The sequence below is a fragment of the Lagenorhynchus albirostris genome, chromosome 8 (assembly GCF_949774975.1).
Source record: "Lagenorhynchus albirostris chromosome 8, mLagAlb1.1, whole genome shotgun sequence".
Classification (NCBI taxonomy): Eukaryota; Metazoa; Chordata; class Mammalia; order Artiodactyla; family Delphinidae; genus Lagenorhynchus; species Lagenorhynchus albirostris.
Window position 1 is genome coordinate 31,992,487 of NC_083102.1, and position 19,201 is coordinate 32,011,687.

Here is a 19,201-nt window from a genome sequence, read left to right on the forward strand (position 1 = left end):
CCAATATTTCATCTAGAAGCTGGAATAGATGCAGAAAAGTCAGTTTGGACCGCTTTCACCTGGAGTTGTTTGTATTGTTTACTTTCTGAAAGTTTAAATCATTTCTTCTTCCCAGCTGTTTTTTTTTTTTTTTTTTTTTTTTTTTTTTTTGCGGTACGCGGGCCTCATCATCACTGCTGTGGCCTCTCCCGTTGCGGAGCGCAGGCTCAGCGGCTATGGCTCACGGTCCCAGCCGCTCCGCGGCATGTGGGATCCTCCCGGACCGGGGCACGAACCCGTGTCCCCTGCATCGGCAGGCGGACTCTCATCCACTGTGCCACCAGGGAAGCCCTTCCCAACTGTTTTGATGCATTCTCTTCCCCACTCCTCCCCTTTCTCGATTATTTCCTTCAAGGCATCTACACTAGCCATCTGGGGAGTGTTTGATGTTCCGAAGTTTCTAAATCTACGATGAGATCCGAGATCCCATGAAATTTAAAGGACGAATTCTCCTGGTTCCTTTGTCAGCTCCCATTTATCTGCCGGCTCCTTGAACGTATGGGTGATGTTCCTCAGGGAGGTATTCTGGCCAACAGCATTGGCCAGGGGACGCATGTTTGACAGTGGATTTGGCAGGGGGACAGGTAAAGGGAATGGAAGCGAAAGCCTAGTCTTACGCGTCATTTAAATCCCCATTCTGCTCCTGCCACAAGTGGGGCATTCCTTAAAGAGCAAAAGAATTTCATTAAGCAAATACCCTAAGAAGAATGTAGGGTAAGACCCCCGAAAGGAATTGGCCAGGAGGTCAGCTCCGCTCGCCGCCACACTGACCACTTTTCCTCTCCCAAGGGCTTAACGACTGGCGGGAAGGAACCCGGGTCGCTGCCCGCGCTCACGCGCCTGCGCCTGAGGGCCCAAGGCCCCAACGCTAGCGCGTCGCGCTTGCCCGCACAGCCTTCCCGCGCAGCCTTACGCGCTCCGGTGCGCAGGCGCAGAGGGAGCAGGCGGGCGTGCGGGCGTGCGTGCGTGCGGCCGATTTTCTAGGGACCTGGGCGGCGGCCATGGCTGCAGGCCCCTTGCGCGGTCTGGCAGTGGCCGGTGGAGGCGAGAGTAGCGAGAGCGAGGATGACGGCTGGGAGATTGGGTATCTCGACCGGGCAGCTCAGGTAGCGAAGGAGGACTTGTGTTGGCCGCACCTGGATCGGTCTTCCCTGGCCATGAAACCTCTTACTTCCTCGCCTGTGTTTCCCTAATTTTTTTTCCAGTGTAAATACAGGCTTTTGGACTCCAATTCGCAGTTTCCCTACTGTGCTTTCCATCAAATGCGCTTCTTTAGGTTGTCGATGTAGCTCTTTACTTAGGTTTGGACCCATCATAACCCAAAGATAATTTTAGTTATGAGTTAGTCACAAACTTTGGATGTTGTCTCCCCCCACCCCCACCCCCCAAAAAAAGATGTACCAAAACTCGATCATTATTGTTTCCCGATGCAGTGGAAATGAAAGTATGTGTAACAGGAAAATTTTTTAACTTTCTGCTTTTTTAGAAATTAAAAGGACCGTTAGCCATTGAAGAAAAGCATGAAACATTTAAGAAAGCTTTGACTACAGGAGATGTTTCATTGGTCGAGGAGCTCCTGGATTCTGGTGAGAATTAAGGGACAGTTTCAACCTAACACAGTTGTCTCACTTCACAAGGGTTCCTTATTTTATTTATTTATTTATTTGTTTTGCGGTACGTGGGCCTCTCACTGTTGTGGCCTCTCCCATTGCGGAGCACAGGCTCCGGACGCGCAGGCTCAGTGGCCATGGTTCACGGGCCCAGCCGCTCCGTGGCATGTGGGATCTTCCCGGACCGGGGCAGGAACCCGTGTACCCTGCATTGGCAGGCGGACTGTCAACCACTGCGCCACCAGGGAAACCCCAGGGTTCCTTATTTTAAAAGGTTTGAGTTGTTTTTCTAATGGAAGCACAGTGAATGTTAGTATCTCAAGTGTCCTACATGTCTTACTTGACTCAGTTCTCTCTGCCTTATTTTCTTCCTCTAACACAAATTTGGAATGCCACACTGACACGGTCCATCAGTTCTTCCACCTCCTTCAAAAGGTCTAGTCTGACTAATCCTACCCCACTTTGATAATCCTTACTTACTTTGCTCAGCATTTACTTGTCTATAATTATTATTATGCGTTTCTCAAGAATTGTTTCTAGTTATGTACATTTTAGTTATGTTCTTTGCCTGTGTTGGTTGTGTCAGTGTGTGAATGAGAATGAAGCAGGAATCTATCTGGATACCTCTTCCAGCCTATCACCTACTCAGTGTGCTTCCTTGGGAAAGTCATTTGAACTCCCAGAGCATCTATTTCTTTATAAAAACATTATAATTCTGTCTTGGGTCCCATGACATTTTTCTGTGTATTAAATTAAATATTATTTTTTAAAATTACCTTGACATGGAAGTGTGAGTTGTTGATAATGACTGAAATTATCAAAGGAGTAACAAGCATCTACTGTCTACCTGTAAATACAAAACATTCACATACAAAATTGTATATAGCAAAATGTTTTTCTTCTATGCTAGAGATGCATGGTTTAGTGGAAAGTAAATCATTTTGGAAACAGTACAGTTCTGGGTTTGATTATTAGCCCTGCCACTTGATGGCTCTGTAATCTTGACCAATTTAGGAAACTTCCTAAACTTCAATTACCCCCTTTTAAAAACCGGGATGCATTGTATCAAAGGGTTTTTTGGGGGGGGGATTAAAATGAGAGACTATATACGGGTCTTAGAACATATAGGCATTATATAAATATTAGCTGTTGTAACAAGTAAGAAGGATCGTGTGACTTTGTGGACAATGGAACTTGAATTTGTAATTAAAAAATTAAATTGAATAAAATTGGAATAATTGAAAGAGGCCTAATACTAGGATATGAACACGTGCAGGAGTGTGCATAGTGTTGGATAGGATGGAATAGGCAGAAATTTGTTTTAGAAAAGTGAGTTTGCCTTGGGAGTAGTGGGACTAGGTGCACTGAAGTGTTGGAGGCTCTTGAAAGGATTGAAAAGAGCCTACTGGTAAAGTGTTTCGTCAGCCTTTTAAAATTTGTCTTTAATTACAAAAAAATTTTAACTTCCTTTTAAAAAAACAATAACAAATAGGTATAAGTAGAGAAACACCTTTGTCCCCACTTTCACCCGTATTACCTCTGAAGTCTCATTTTCACACGTAACTCTTGTTTTAGTATTTCCTGATTTCCTTCCAGATGTCATTATTTAACACTTTAAAAAATATTTTTACTTTTTTGCCTTTCAAAGCCATATGTATTCCTGCACCAGTTGGAAGTTTAATAAAAATATGAAACCTCCTTTTGAGTCAGCCATTTTTAGCAGTCTTTGGTTTTTGTTCTTCTGCTATGCACTAACATTTTCAGTTCTCTTTAAATTATTAAATATTTTAGACATTCAAAAATGTATGGCGACTTATCTTTTTCCCCCTGGAGATTACCACTCTCCTATAGTTGGTATTTATTATTCCTATGTACGTCTTTATACTTTTACTATATGTATATACCCCCAAACAATTTAGTGTTATTTTGAATGTCGTTGAGCTATAAAAATATATTGTGTCAATCCTTTTAAACTTATCTTTTTTGCAGTATGCTTAGAACATAATATGTGCTTAATAATTTACTTTTTTGAGCTTAGAGGTGATGATTATTAAGAATTTTGATACTAAAATGCCACATTTGCTTAGCCTTATCTTCACATCTTTTCCTTTTTACTTTTGCTGTCACAGTTTTGAGCAGTAAGGTCAATAAGGAAAGAATAATGAGAAAACAAAATGATCTTTTCTCTGATCTCATTCATATGCTTTCAGTTGCAGCAATTTAAAGAGGAAAATTTGTTAGAGAAGACAAGTTGGGTCAGCAGTATATATATATATATATATATATATATATATACACACACTAAGACAGTTTTCTGTTGTTTTCTCCTAGGAATTATCATGCACCTTATATCAATTAAAGTTAGACAATTGGGAATTTGACAAATATAGTCTTTCAGTAACTTAGTGTTCCTACAGAAAAAAAGTGAGTTCTCCCTAACAAGTTTGCATTCCTTCAGTGATATGACCTTCATCTTTGCAGATGGAACACTTTAGAGCCAGAGACTACAACCTGTAAATTGTAAGGTATATATAAGGAAGCCTATATTCAGTGGTTTTGACATACAAGTTTTCCTTCTTTGAAACAGAAAAACGTTCTTTTTTTTTTTCTTTTCTTAAGATTAGCAGATATTTCTTAGGTTGAAGAGAGAGTTTGCCACTTACATCTTGATCTCTTTATAGCAAAGGCTTTACATAAATGTAATGGGTTATGTTCACTGCCTTTTTATAATCTTGTCCTTGTATCGTATCTTCTATGCTCCTCCCCAGTCTTAGATCCAAATCTAGATTAGTTCAACCATTTTTTTTCTTTTTTATGTGACTAAACTAATCAGTGCTATCGGGGAAAATCAGATGACTTCGGGGATTTGTACCATTAATGATTTGTTTGAGGATTTTAAGGTCAGCTGGCTCTCATCGTTTCTTAACAGTTACTATCCATCCCTTCCTGTCTCATTCTGGATGGTGGCTATTTAAAACTTTATCCTGCTCCTCAGGCCTGATATCTCTTCTGTGCCTCTCCTTATTCTAGCTCACTGTTTCGTTCATTTGTTCAAAGCAGAACTTGATAGTTATTTTCTATTTGTTCTTTTCCAACACTCCTCTTCCTCAAAGTAATTTTAAATTCCAATAACCCTGCCTTTGAAGTGTCCTTTTGTATTTCTTCTTCTTTTTCTCTGCTGCCCTTGCTCTGACTTTTGCATGGACTTCCAGCCTCATAACCAGTTCTCCCTGCCTCCTATCCCACTCTCAGCAGTGGTACCTACATTTTCTTTATAATACGAATATAATGATGTAAATCCCTGGATCACAAAGTATAGTCTACATTTCTTAACCCTAACCTACCTTTTTAACCTTATGTTTGGCCAGTAACCCATGGTTAAATTTTGCGTTGGGAAGGAGGGTAAAGGAGTTTTAATAAGGAATATATTTGTTTACACAATATTGTTTACACAATATTTGTTTACACAATATTGTTTACACAATATTTGTTAATATCTTTGCCACCATAGAGATGTATGATAATATTCTAACTAAAAAGACATTTTTTATCTGTGAAACTTTTCCCAACTGCCCTAGAGAGAAAAAGGAAGCATGTAAAAACCTGTTCTAATATAAATATATATTATATGAAAAAACATTTGACAGATTCAGTCTCTTGGAAAATAGTGAAACTGAAGTGAACTATAGTAGCTTTTTTATCAAAGTTCATATATAATTTTCTATTTTTCTGAAGCCATTATTACCAAGAAATTCCCTTCCATTATAAAGTACACAGTGTATGTCATTATGTGAAGTACTTTAAACATATTAAGGTGACAGTGATTTTTTTTTTGGTGGGGGAGGTTTTAAAACCTTGTCTTTATATTGACAGGCATCAGTGTAGAGTTCAGCTTTCGCTATGGGTGGACTCCCCTTATGTATGCTGCCAGTGTTTCCAATGTAGCGCTGCTTCAGGTTCTGTTGGACAGAGGTGCTAATGCAAGCTTTGATAAGGGTAAGATGTTTTAAATATTTAAATATGTGAAAATGTACTTTGTATATTTCTCTGTTTAGAAGCCTAATTATATTCTGTTTGGGGGTGGTGATATATATTTTCCATGCTCTGTTTTCATATATTCACTTTAAACTTTTGCTCTTGAAAAAAATTGTAATAAGGTTAAGATATTTGACGTAACTTAACTGATTATTTTTACTGTGATTTTCTTGATTCCCAAGCAGCTAATAAGCAAAGTGAAAAGCATTAGTTTTTTTAAAAAAATCTTCCTATTAGTTATATTATATAAACAACATAAAAAACAAATTAGAAACCATAGATATTTTGAAAAACCTTCTATCCAAAGAGGTAGATTCCATTTATATTATCGTTATAAATGGTTGTGTTCTTACTATATACCTTTAACTTCTATGCTAGAGAGTTTTGGTTATTTTTAAGGTAAAATGCATTGAAAGAAAACACTGAAAAGCTGATAATTTAGTGGAAAATTGCTTGAAAATCAGTCTTTGGAATTTACAGCTCAACTCTGAATTATATCACGTAAAGTTGTTTCAAAGATGATTTATTAAATCCATTTGTTCCTGTCTTTGTCAGTAGTGCTTTGATTGCTTTTGAAGAATAAGAGTATATGTGCAAATGCTATTTAATTATTATATTGAATTACTGATTATTTTCTACAAGTTCCCAATAGACAATTCATTTCGTAATTCAGGTATAGGTTTCATTTTAGAATTAATTTTCATATTAATTTTGTACTACATTAGATATTTGTAAAATCATTTCTGTTTTTTTCTCATTTATATATTTTATATAAATTCTTGTCTTATTGACAATTTTATGTTTAATCTGCTGCTGTGGTAGGTTTTTCTTATTATGTCATTTAAAAATATCACCCAGCGGAAAAAAAGAAAAATATCACCCAGGGACTTCCCTGGTGGTCCAGTGGTTAAGACTGCTCTCCCAATGCAGGGGGCACAGGTTCGATCCCTGGTCGGGGAACTAAGATCCCACATGCCACATGGCGTGGCCTAAAAAGAAAAAAAAAACAATCTCCCAATGAAAACTATACTTAGAAATGAGATTTTTGAAAGTGTATAAAATGTTGTGCTCAAAAAACTGATTAATAGTTTTCTTTCTCTGCTTCTTGTAATAAGAGGAATACCTTTCAGTTATAAAACACTTTATATTTTGCCCAGCATGTTCACATAAATTATTTTATGTATCCCACAGACCCCCTCAGGTGGAGGGCAGGCTTTAGCTTCTTATATGTAAGTTAGTTCTACTAAGATATCACTGGAATCACAGTTTATCAGTGACAGAACTGGGACCAGAATCTATATTTCTATATTTGGTCAATATTGAACCACAAATGTAAACCATGGCTGGCATGACCTATTTTTAATTCCCCAATTCTTACTTGAGAATTGTTTTTTGTTTTGTTTGGGTTTTTAATTTACCCTGATCTCCACTGATGCCATAGAAGCCAAGGGAAGAAGAGTTTTAGGAAATGGGATGGGCTAAGAGAGATCAAGTAGAAAAGGACTAAAAAGAAACCAATACATGTAGCAGTTAGGACATCTTCAGTAGGATGGTTTGGGCGTAAGCCAGATTTCAGTGAGTGGTCAAATGAGTGAGAACTAAAGAAGTGAAATCAGAGAATATCAATCATTGTTTTTTAACCATGTGTTCAAGGCATACTTTAATCAACCAAAAACTATTCAACTCCAGGCAGTAAATCTGCACAGAGCTCATGCTCTGAACCACTTTCCTATTCTCTTGAAGAAATGAGAATAGGGAAAGGAAATTAGTAAATGAATTGTAGATATACTTTGGAAATTGATAGTTCATCCCTGAGCTCATTTTTTGGTGAAGGAATACAAAGTTATCCGCTAAGAACAAGAGATTTGGAAATAGGTTATAGAATTTTAAGAATGCAATAAATATTTAGAATCTTTTGAATGATAAAAGAAGTTAATTAGATACACTTTCTGATGTGTGTGGGGTTTTCCTCACCTTTCCTTTCACTATAGATAAGCAAACTATTTTGATAACTGCATGTTCTGCTCATGGCTCAGAGGAACAGATCTTGAAGTGTGTAGAGCTACTACTTTCAAGAAATGCTGATCCAAATGTTGCTTGTAGGTAAGAACCTTACCATTTGTTCAAAAATGATGAAGATACTTTTCTTTGATTATCAGCCTTTTGTTTGATTATGTTAAACACTTGACAGCATGATTTTTTAAACATCATGAGCAGTGTGTGTTTACTTGGCCATATAGCTGATGAATGAAAATAAGTCATAAGGTCATGGTTCCAATTGTACAAGAATATCAAAGGAAGGGCATGTCATTAAAGTAGTCTTTCAATTTTTAATATTTAGAGGAATGTCCTAAGAAGTTGAATGAGAGGGAAAGTACAACAATAAACTGTATCATTTTCCTTTGAATTACACACTCAAAAGAATATGATAATTGAGCTATAATAGTAAAGCCTCTTAGTATTCTCTCTATAAAGCACAGACCCACTAAACAATTTACACAGATACTATGAATTCCAAAATAATATATCAAAATGTTTCCATTTTCCCAAGACTTTTCCAGTTAACTATATTATATATGTAATAGTGCCTAGATGCATAGAAGATAAGCAGTGAACGTATCTTGCATCTGTTAAAATGTCAATAATAAAAAAAAATGAATCATATTATTTCAAATTTCTATCACTGACTTCCTTCTTGTCTGGCTCCAACTTCCTATTAAAGCTCTTTCTGTTTTATTTAATCTTCAAAATGAAGCAAGAGGGAAGTAGCCCATCCAATAGAAAATGTCTAGTGTGAATAGAATTATAATGCCTGATATATAGAAGTAACTAGGCTTTACTCTGGAAGTTATTTTCTAATTTAGCTTAGTTTCTGTGACCTGTATAGCAGCTTTGGAAGGTACTGTACAGCTGTAGATAATTCCCAGATCTTTTCTGAGGCAGAGATTTTGATTTAGTAGAGTGGTTCAAGCAAGGTCTATTTGGTCCTCCAGTGGATTTTTGGCAAAGCCTGGAGACTTTTTTTTTTTTTGGCTGCATTGGGTCTTCATTGCTGCACGCAGGCTTTCTGTAGTTGTGGCAAATTGGGGCTACTTTTCGTGGGGGGGCACAGGCTTCTCATTGTGGTGGCTTCTCTTGTTGCAGAGCATGGGCTCTACACACACGGGCTTCAGTAGTTGCAGCACGCAGGCTCAGCAGTTTCAGCACGCAGGCTCTAGAGCGCAGGCTCAGTAGCTGTGGCACAGGGGCTTAGCTGCTCCGTGGCATCTTCCCAGCCCAGGGCTCGAACCGTGACCCCTGCATTGGCAGGTGGATTCTTAACCATCGTTCCACCAGGGAAGTCCCTGGAGACATTTTTGATTGTCACATCTGGGAGACACTACTGGCATCTTATGGATAGAGGCCAGGGATGCTACTAAACATCGTACAATGTGTAGGACAGCCCCTCAAAACAAAGAATTGCCCATCCCAAAATGTCAAAAGTGCCAAGGTTGAAAAATCCAGTGTGAGAAAAGTCAAAGCTTATGGAGTGGATACTCAGTATTTAACAAATTAAAATTTAAAAGGAACTGGGAAAGAAACTACCTGCGAATTCTTAGCAAATCAATTCACAGGAACTTTTATTCTCTCATTTACAATATAATCCCTAGTTAGGTATACCTTTTGAATCTGATTATACCTTGAAATTAGGAACTCCAGGATACCTTACTGAAGTAAACTTCAACAGGTGCTGTAATTTTTTTTTATTGTTGAATTTTATTTATTTATTTTTTCATACTGCAGGTTCTTATTAGTCATCAATTTTATACACATCAGTGTATACATGTCAATCCCAATGGCCCAATTCAGCACACCATCATGCCCACCCCACCGCGGCTTTCCCCGCTTCGTGTCCATACGTTTGTTCTGTATGTCTGTGTCTCAACTTCTGCCCTGCAAACCGGTTCATCTGTACCATTTTTCTAGGTTCCACATACATGCATTAATGTACGATATTTGTCTTTCTCTTTCTTACTTACTTCACTCTGTATGACAGTCTCTAGATCCATCCACGTCTCAACAAATGACTCAATTTCGATACCACATCTTCTTTATCCATTCGTGTGTCGATGGGCATTTAGGTTGCTTCCATGACCTGGCTATTGTAAATAGTGCTGCAATGAACATTGGGGTGCATGTATCTTTTTGAATTATGGTTTTCTTTGGGTATATGCCCCGGAGTGGGATTGCTGGGTCATATGGTAATTCTAATTTTAGATTTTTAAGGAACCTCCATACTGTTCTCCATAGTGGCTGAATCAATTTACATTCCCACCAGTGCTGCAAGAGGGTTCCCTTTTCTCCACACCCTCTCCAGCATTTGTTGTTTGCAGATTTTCTGAAGATGCCCATTCTAACTGGTGCAAGGTGATACCCCATTGTAGTTTTGATTTGCATTTCTTTAATAATTAGTGATGGTGAGCAGCTTTTCATGTGCTTCTTGGCCATCTGTATGTCTTCTTTGGAGAAATGTCTATCTAGGTCTTCTGACCATTTTTGGATTGGGTTGTTTGTTTCTTTAATGTTGAGTTGCATGAGCTGTTTATATATTTTGGAGATTAATCCTTTGTCCGTTGATTCATTTGCAACTGTTTTCTCCCATTCTGAGGGTTGTCTTTTCATCTTGTTTATGGTTTGCTTTGCTTTGCAAAAGCTTTGAAGTTTCATTAGGTCCCATTTGTTTATTTTTGTTTTTATTTCCATTACTCTAGGAGGTGGATCAAAAAAGATCTTGCTGTGATTTATGCCAAAGAGTGTTCTTCCTATGTTTTCCTCTAAGAGTTTTATAGTGTTCCGTCTTACATTTAGGTCTCGATTCCATTTTGAGTTTATTTTTGTTTATGGTGTTAGAGAGTGTTCTAAATTCATTCTTTTACATGTAGCTGTCTAGTTTTCCCAGCACCATTTATTGAAGAGACTCTGTTTTCTCCATTGTATATCCTTGCTTCCTTTGTCATAGATTAGTTGACCATAGGTGCGTGTGTTTATCTCTGGGCTTTCTATCTTGTTCCATTGATCTATGCTTCTGTTTTTGTGCCAGTACCATATTGTCTTGATTACTGTAGCTTTGTAGTATAGTCTGAAGTGAGGGGCTCTGATTCCTCCAGCTCCGTTTTTTTCCCTCAAGACTGCTTTGGCTATTTGGGGTCTTTTGTGTCTCCATACAAATTTTAAGATTTTTTTGTTCTAGTTCCATAAAAAATGCCATTTGATTTTTGATAGGGATTGCATTGAATCTGTAGATTGCTTTGGGTAGTATAGTCATTTTCACAATATTGTTTCTTCCAATCCAAGAACATGGTATATCTCTCCGTCTGTTTGTATCATCTTTAATTTCTTTCATCAGTGTCTTATAGTTTTCTGCATACAGGCTTTTTGTCTCCCTAGGTAGGTTTATTCCTAGGTATTTTATTCTTTTTGTTGCAGTGGTAAATGAGAGTGTTTCCTTAATTTCTCTTTCAGATTTTTCATCATTAGTGTATAGGAATGCAAGAGATTTCTGTGCATTAATTTTGTATCCTGCAACATTTCCAAATTGATTGATTAGCTCTAGTACTTTTCTGATGGCATCGTTAGGATTCTCTATGTATAGTATCATGTCATCTGCAAACAGTGACAGTTTTACCTCTTCTTTTCCTATTTGTATTCCTTTTATTTCTTTTCTTCTCTGATTGCCGTGGCTAGGACTTCCAAAACTATGTTGAATAATAGTGGTGAGAGTGGATATCCTTATCTTGTTCCTGATCTTAGAGGAAATGCTTTCAGTTTTTCACCATTGAGAATGATGTTTGCTGTGGGTTTGTCGTATATGGCCTTTATTATTTTGAGGTAGGTTCCCTCTATGCCCACTTTCTGGAGAGTTTTTATCATAAATGGGTGTTGAATTTTGTCAAAAGCTTTTTCTGCATCTACTGAGATGATCATATGGTTTTTATTCTTCAGTTTGTTAATATGGTGCATCACATTGATTAATTTGCATATATTGAAGAATCCTTGCATCCCTGGGATAAAACCCACTGGATCATGGTGTATGATCCTTTTAATGTATTGTTGGATTCTGTTTGCTAGTATTTTGTTGAGGATTTTTGCGTCTATATTCATCAGTGATATTGGTCTGTAATTTCCTTTTTTTGTAGTATCTTTGTCTGCTTTTGGTGTCAGGGTGATGGTGGCCTCATAGAATGAGTTTGGGAGTGTTCCTTCCTCTGCAGTTTTTTGAAAGAGTATGAGAAGGATGGGTGTTAGCTCTTCTCTAAATGTTTGATAGAATTCACCTGTGAAGCCGTCTGGTCCTGGACTTTTGTTTGTTGGAAGATTTTTAATCACAGTTTCAATTTAATTACTTGTGAATGGTCTGTTCGTATTTTCTATATCACCCTGGTTCAGTCTTGGAAGGTTATACCTTTCTAAGAATTTGTCCATTTCTTCCAGCTTGTTCATTTTATTGGCGTAGAGTTGCTTGTAGTAGTCTCTTAGGATGCTTTGTATTTCTGCGGTGTCTGTTGTAACTTCTCCTTTTTCATTTCTAATTTTATTGATTTGAGTCCTCTCCCTCTTTTTCTTGATGATTCTGGGTAATTGTTTGCCAATTTTGTTTATCTTCTGAAAGAACCAGTGTTTAGTTTTATTGATCTTTGCTGTTGTTTTCTTTGGTTCTATTTCATTTATTTCTGCTCTGATCTTTATGATTTCTTTCCTTCTGCTAACTTTGGGTTTTGTTTGTTGTTCTTTTTCTAGTTCCTTTAGGTGTAAGGTTAGATTGTTTATTTGAGATTTTTCTTGTTTCTTGAGGTAGGCTTGTATAGCTATAAACTTCCCTCTTAGAACTGCTTTTGCTGCATCCCATAGGTTTTGGAAGATTGTGTTTTCATTGTCATTTGTCTCTAGGTATTTTTTAATTTCCTCTTTGATTTCTTCAGTCATCTCTTGGTTATTTAGTAACGTATTGTTTAACCTCCATGTGTTTGTGTTTTTTACGTTTTTTTCCCTGTAATTCATTTCTGATCTCATAGCGTTGTGGTCAGAAACGATGCTTGATATGATTTCAATTTTCTTAAATTTACTGAGGCTTGATTTGTGACCCAAGATGTGATCTATCCTGGAGAATGTTCCATGTGCACTTGAGAAGAAAGTGTAATCTACTGTTTTGGATGGAATGTCCTATAAATATCAATTACATCTATCTGGTCTATTGTGTCATTTAAAGCTTCTGTTTCCTTATTTATTTTCATTTTGGATGATCTGTCCATTGCTGTAAGTGAGGTATTAAAGTCCCCTATTATTATTGTGTTATTGTTGACTTCCTCTTTTATAGCTGTTAGTAGTTGCATTATGTATTGAGGTGCTCCTATGTTGGGTGCATAAATATTTACAATTGTTATATCTTCTTCTTGGCGTGATCCCTTGATCATTATGTGGTGTCCTTCCTTGTCTCTTGTAACATTCTTTATTTTAAAGTCTATTTTATCTGATATGAGTATTGCTACTCCAGCTTTCTTTTGATTTCCATTTGTGTGGAATATCATTTTCCATCCCCTCACTTTCAGTCTGTATGTGTCCCTAGGTCTGAAGTGGGTCTCTTGTAGACAGCATATATATGGGTCTTGTTTTTGTATCCATTCAGCCAGCCTGTGTCCTTTGGTTGGAGCATTTAATCCATTCATGTTTCAGGTAATTATCAATATGTATGTTCCTATGACCATTTTCTTAATTGTTTTGGGTTTGTTTTTGTAGGTCCTTTTCTTCTATTGTGTTTTCCACTTAGAGAAGTTCCTTTAGCCTTTGTTGTAGAGCTGGTTTGGTGGTGCTGAATACTCTTAGCTTTTGCTTGTCTGTAAAGCTTTTGATTTCTCCATTGAATCTGAATTAGATCCTTGCTGGGTAGAGTAATCTTGGTTGTAGGTTCTTCCCTTTCATCACTTTAAGTATATCATGCGTCTCCCTTCTGGCTTGTAGAGTTTCTGCTGAGAAGTCAGCTGTTAACCTTATGGGAGTTCCCTTCTATGTTATTTGTCATTTTTCCCTTACTGCTTTCAATAATTTTTCTTTGTCTTTAATTTTTGCCAATTTGATTACTATGTGTCTTGGCGTGTTCCTCCTTGGGTTTATCCTGTATGGGACTCTCTGCATTTCCTGGACTTGGGTGGCTATTTCTTTTCCCATGTTAGGGAATTTTTTTGACTATAATCTCTTCAGATATTTTCTCTGGTTCTTTCTCTCTCTCTCTTCTCCTTCTGGGACCCCTATAATGCGAATATTGTTGTGTTTAATGTTGTCCCAGAGGTCTCTTAGGCTGTCTTCATTTCTTTTCATTCTTTATTCTGTTCCGCAGCAGTGAATTTCACCATTCTGTCTTCCAGGTAACTTATCCGTTCTTCTGCCTCAGTTATTCTGCTATTGATTTCTTCTAGTGTAGTTTTCATTTCAGTTATTGTATTGTTCATCTCTGTTTGTTCTTTAATTCTTCTAGGTCTTTGTTAAACATTTCTTGCATCTTCCCGATTGTTGCCTCCATTCTTTTTCCGAGATCCTGGATCATCTTCACTATCTTTATTCTGAATTCTTTTTCTGGAAGATTGCCTATCTCCATTTCCTTTAGTTGTTTTTCTTGGGTTTTATCTTGTTCCTTCATCTGGTACATAGCCCTCTGCCTTTTCATCTTGTCTGTCTTTCTGTGAATGTGGTTTTTGTTCCACAGGCTGCAGGATTGTAGTTCTTGCTTCTGCTGTCTGCCCTCTGAGGTGCTGTAATTTTGATTTGTACTTTTAGCAATGGCTTATGATAAGACTTGCCTCTCTGGATTCTTGGAAAATTGTTTTTTGTTGGTGCTGTTCAATTTTTGTTCCTACTTCTACAAGATACTATAGATATTGAAGTCTTTAACCCTCCCAGTCACTTACTATCTTGTAAACACATTAAATGAGAAGTCAAGCAAATCAGTGTCAGACTATTCTATTTCCTTAAGAACTAGAAGGTGTCTTCTAGGTACATAGGAAATATTTGGAAAAAACATATTTCATTTGAATTAAAATAACAAGGTTAGAATCTCAAGCTAAAAGTATAAGGCAACCACACAATTTCAAAACTCAAACTCTAGAGAATTTGCTGAATTTGAAAGAGTATAAAATTTAGATTTGTATGTGGTCAACTAAAATAAATAGAGAATTCTACAGCATGGCTGAAGAAAAGAGTAATCTGCATCTAATTAACAAATGTGAAAAATACCTGAAAAAACAAACTATTCAACTGCTTTTATTTTAATGCTCAAATAAAGCAATAAAATGATTAAATTGTGTTTTCTTGCAGAAAAAGGATCTTGATAGAGCTAAAAAGAGAATAAGTCATGGCAAATAGTGCTGTTAGGCTGCAGATTTTATACGGATAGCATTAGTGGACCTACGGGGATAGCATGCTGGCAGTGTAAAGAAAAAAATCTCAGGACACAGGAGAGTACAGTGAGATTTGGGGGAATTTTAGAGGTAATTCATTAGCAGTGGCAAAAATTGAAACCTATTAGAAGATTGGGAGTTTTAGTCTCATGTACAAAATGCCAGAAAATATAAGGGTTATGTGAGGGAACTCCTGTTCAGTTAAAACATGTTTAGATGAATTTACTTTCAAGCTGTTGACATAGCCTGTTTTGTTGAACAGTTCTTCTGCTGACAGAAATTACCTCTCAAGAAAAAGAGGGGGAAGAGTCAGCCATAAAACATAAATGGATAGTTTTTGTGAAAGCTTGACGGTCATATACTTGCCAGCTGCAAAGGAAGTTGACCTGTAACTACTTTTTTTTTTTAACTAAAATGAGATCAGTAGTCTTGTTCCATGAAATTAAAGTAATAGAAAAGTCTTTAGAGATCAGCCTCTAATCTAGAACACAGAAGTCTCATTTTCGGTATATAAAGTAGCATGGAAGCCCTTCTGTATTCTATGGATATAACATAAAAGACAGGCTTAGTTTGCATAGAATATGGAAAAAAGAAAAAGAGGGTTTTTACCAGTATTAGAAGCAGGAAAATAATTCTAGATCTTATAATGGAAGTGAATCACTTAAATGTACCACTTGGTTCTGTTTCCACTAAAATTGAATAGAAGAATAAAAATTAAGAAGAAACTGTTGAACTCCCTATACTTAATTAATTAGAGGTCTTGCTGAATGGTACTGAGGAAATTGCATAGTAAAGATTTTTATTGTATGTAATTTACATACAGTGAAATATTCAGATTTTCAGTATACAGTTGGATCAGTTTTGACAAACACACATTTGTGTAACTCACACCCCAACATGGAACATTTCTGTCATCCCAGAAAGTTCCTTCATGCCCCTCCCCAGTGCTCTGGAACTTACTTCTTTTTTATTTTTTTGCTGTGTTGGGTCTTAGTTGCGGCAGGTGGGCTCTTCGTTGAGGCATGCAGGCTCTTTGTTGCAGAGCGAGCTTCTCTCTACTTGTGGCGTGTGGGTTTTCTCTCTCTACTTGTGGCGCTCAGGCTCCAGGGTGCATGGGCTCTGTAGTTTGCTGCATGTGGGCTCTCTTGCTGAGGTGTCTGAGCTCAGCAGTTGTGGCATGCAGGCTTAGTTGCCCGACCAGTGATTAAACCCGTGTCCCCTGCATTAGAAGGTGGTTTCTTTACCACTGGACCACCAGGGAAGTCCCTGGAACTTACATCTATCACTATAAATTATTTTTTGCTATTCTAAAATGTTACATAAATATAATTAAACAGAATATTTTCACTCAGGATAACGTTTTAAAGATTTATCCATGTTGTGTGTATCAAAAACTTGTTCCTGGGCTTCCCCTGTGGTGCAGTGGTTGAGAGTCCGCCTGCCGATGCAGGGGAGACGGGTTTGTGCCCCAGTCCAGGAAGATCCCACATGCCGCAGAGCGGCTGGGCCTGCTGAGCCTGTGCATTGGAGCCTGTGCTCCGCAACGGGAAGGGCCACAGCAGTGAGAGACCCGCATACCACAAAAAAAAAAAAAATTGTTCCTTTTTGAACCCTCTTGCACTGTTGGTGGGAATGTAAATTGATACAGCCACTATGGAGAACAGTATGGAGGTTCCTTAAAAAACTAAAAATAGAACTACCATATGACCCAGCAATCCCACTACTGGGCATATACCATGCGAAAACCATAATTCAAAAAGAAACATGTACCACAATGTTCATTGCAGCACTATTTACAATAGCCAGGACATGGAAGCAACCTAAGTGTCCATTGACAGATGAATGGATAAAGAAGATGTGGCACATATATACAATGGAATATTAGCCATAAAAAGAAACGAAATTGAGTTATTTGTAGTGAGGTGGATGGACCTAGAGTCTGTCATACAGAATGAAGTAAGTCAGGAAGAGAAAAACAAATACTGTATGCTAACACATATATATGGAATCTAAAAAATAAAAAGCTTCTGATGAACCTAGGGGTAGGACAGGAATAAAGACACAGATGTCGAGAATGGACTTGAGGACACTGGGAGGGGGAAGGGTAAGCTAGGATGAAGTGAGAGAGTAGCATTAACATATATACACTACCAAATGTAAAATCGATAGCTAGTGGGAAGCAGCTGGGAGATCAGGGAGATCAGCTGGGTGCTTTGTGACCACCTAGAGGGGTGGAATAAGGAGGGTGGGAGGGAGATGTAAGAGGGAGGGGATATGGGGATATGTGTATACATATAGCTGATTCACTTTGTTATTGTAACATTGTAACTTTCCTTTTTATTGCTGAACTTCCATTGTATGGAAATTCTGTACTAATTTAAAGAGATGTGATGAAGTCTTTATGGCCTGACAAAAATAGCTGACTCAATCAGGCAGAAAATTGATTGGCTTGGAAATTGAAAGAAAAGACAGAATAGTATATTTAAAAGACTGTGAAATTATTAAAATACTTCAGTAGGCAAAATTGAAAGCATACTATGGCTTGCTCTGTGCTAAGGCAGCATGAGTGCAGACAACATAGTGCATGATTCTGTATCCCTAGCAGCTCCTGGTATTAGGTCCAAGCACCTGTAGCCAGCCCTTAGCTTGTCTTTCCACAGTGTTTTTTGATCTCACTCCTTTCTTCAACTCTCCCCAGATTCCTGTGTCTTTTCCTCTAACGTTTAAACTATTAAGTCCTACCTATCGCCCCCCTTTTTTTTTAATTTTTAAAATTGTGGTAAAATATTTATAACATGAAAGTTGCCATTTTAACCATTTTTAAGTGTACAGTTTAGTGTATTTTTTGACTAAACGTTTGCCCCAGGTATTTGAAGCTTTGCAGTCTTTTTGAGCGATGCCCGCTTTTCTAGATTGAGTTGTGAGTTAAACTAAATAGACGAGCATCTTGTCAGTTCTTCAGGTAGCTGTGACTGTCTGCTTCTTTGTTTTACCTGCTGAATGCTTATTGGTGTTTGTTGTTTGATTTGGTTCAGCAAGCCATTTGTGTATGTGTGCTGAGCGTCAATATTTGCCATCAATATTTGCTGAACGTCACTAATTGCTCTTATATCATTTTCAGGGTTTCTTTTACTTTCTTAGCCATTCTAGTTCATTGTTATGGTGAACATTTAATAATATTCATATTTATTAGATAAAGGTTATTTAAAAGAGCAACTCTCGTCTGCTTTGAAGTTTTATGTTGTTCCCAAATTTTGTATGCAAAGTAGACTTTCAAATCTGCTAGTACATTTGATTCCTAGGTGTCCATGTATTTTGGCAAATTTTTCTTAGTTTCTTCCAACATTTCTCTGTTTCATCTTGAAAATGGCTAATGAACAAAACACCAATTTAATGTGGTAGGTATTATTAAGGTATCTCCATCTGCCACTTCAAGCATTATTATGACAAGCTTCTAAATGTGGGGTTGGTGCCTCAGTTCTGGAGAAGTCTCATCCATTATCTCTTTAAATATTACCTCTGCCCTGTTCTTTTCTCTGTTTCTGGGTCTCTGATTGTATATCTGTTAGACCTCACTGTATCCTCAGTGTCTGTCTTCTTTATTCTCCATCTTTTTGTTTCACTGTGCCACATTCTGGGTAACAGCTTCTAATCTGCCTTGTAGGTTATTGAATCTCATTTCACGTGCTTCTAATTTATTGTTAAACTCATCAATTGAGTTCATAATTTCAGTTATTTTTTTATTTCTAGAAATTCTGTTTGATTCTTTTTAAAACTGGCAGTGTTATAAAGAAGTTATAAAGTATTATTGTTATAAAGAAGTTTATAGCTTCTTTTTCCCTGAAAATATTTTCAGGCTCTAAATAAAACTTCTTTAATATGGTAAACATATAGTCTAGATGTAACAGTTATATTATTTGGGATCTTTGTGGGTTTGTCTCTGTTAGCAGTAGTTTCTTATGCTTCTCACTCATGACTAGGTGCTAGTCATTAGATTTTAAAACTTACTTGTTGGAATAATATGAGGCCTCGGATGATCCATCAGAGAGGTTTTGTATATTTCTTAAAGGTGCCTAGGGCACTATCAGT

General features: G+C 37.3%; 1 protein-coding gene across 1 annotated transcript in view; it reads left to right on the forward strand.

The window, feature by feature from the left end:
- Positions 1 to 1,040: 1,040 nt before the first annotated feature.
- ASZ1 (ankyrin repeat, SAM and basic leucine zipper domain containing 1) overlaps positions 1,041 to 19,201 on the forward strand; it is a 79,744-nt gene continuing 61,583 nt past the window's right edge. The window contains exons 1-4 of the mRNA XM_060156005.1: positions 1,041 to 1,145; positions 1,526 to 1,625; positions 5,523 to 5,645; positions 7,676 to 7,787. Coding sequence (XP_060011988.1) covers positions 1,041 to 1,145; positions 1,526 to 1,625; positions 5,523 to 5,645; positions 7,676 to 7,787 — 440 coding nt within the window. The remainder of the gene's footprint in view (positions 1,146 to 1,525; positions 1,626 to 5,522; positions 5,646 to 7,675; positions 7,788 to 19,201) is intronic.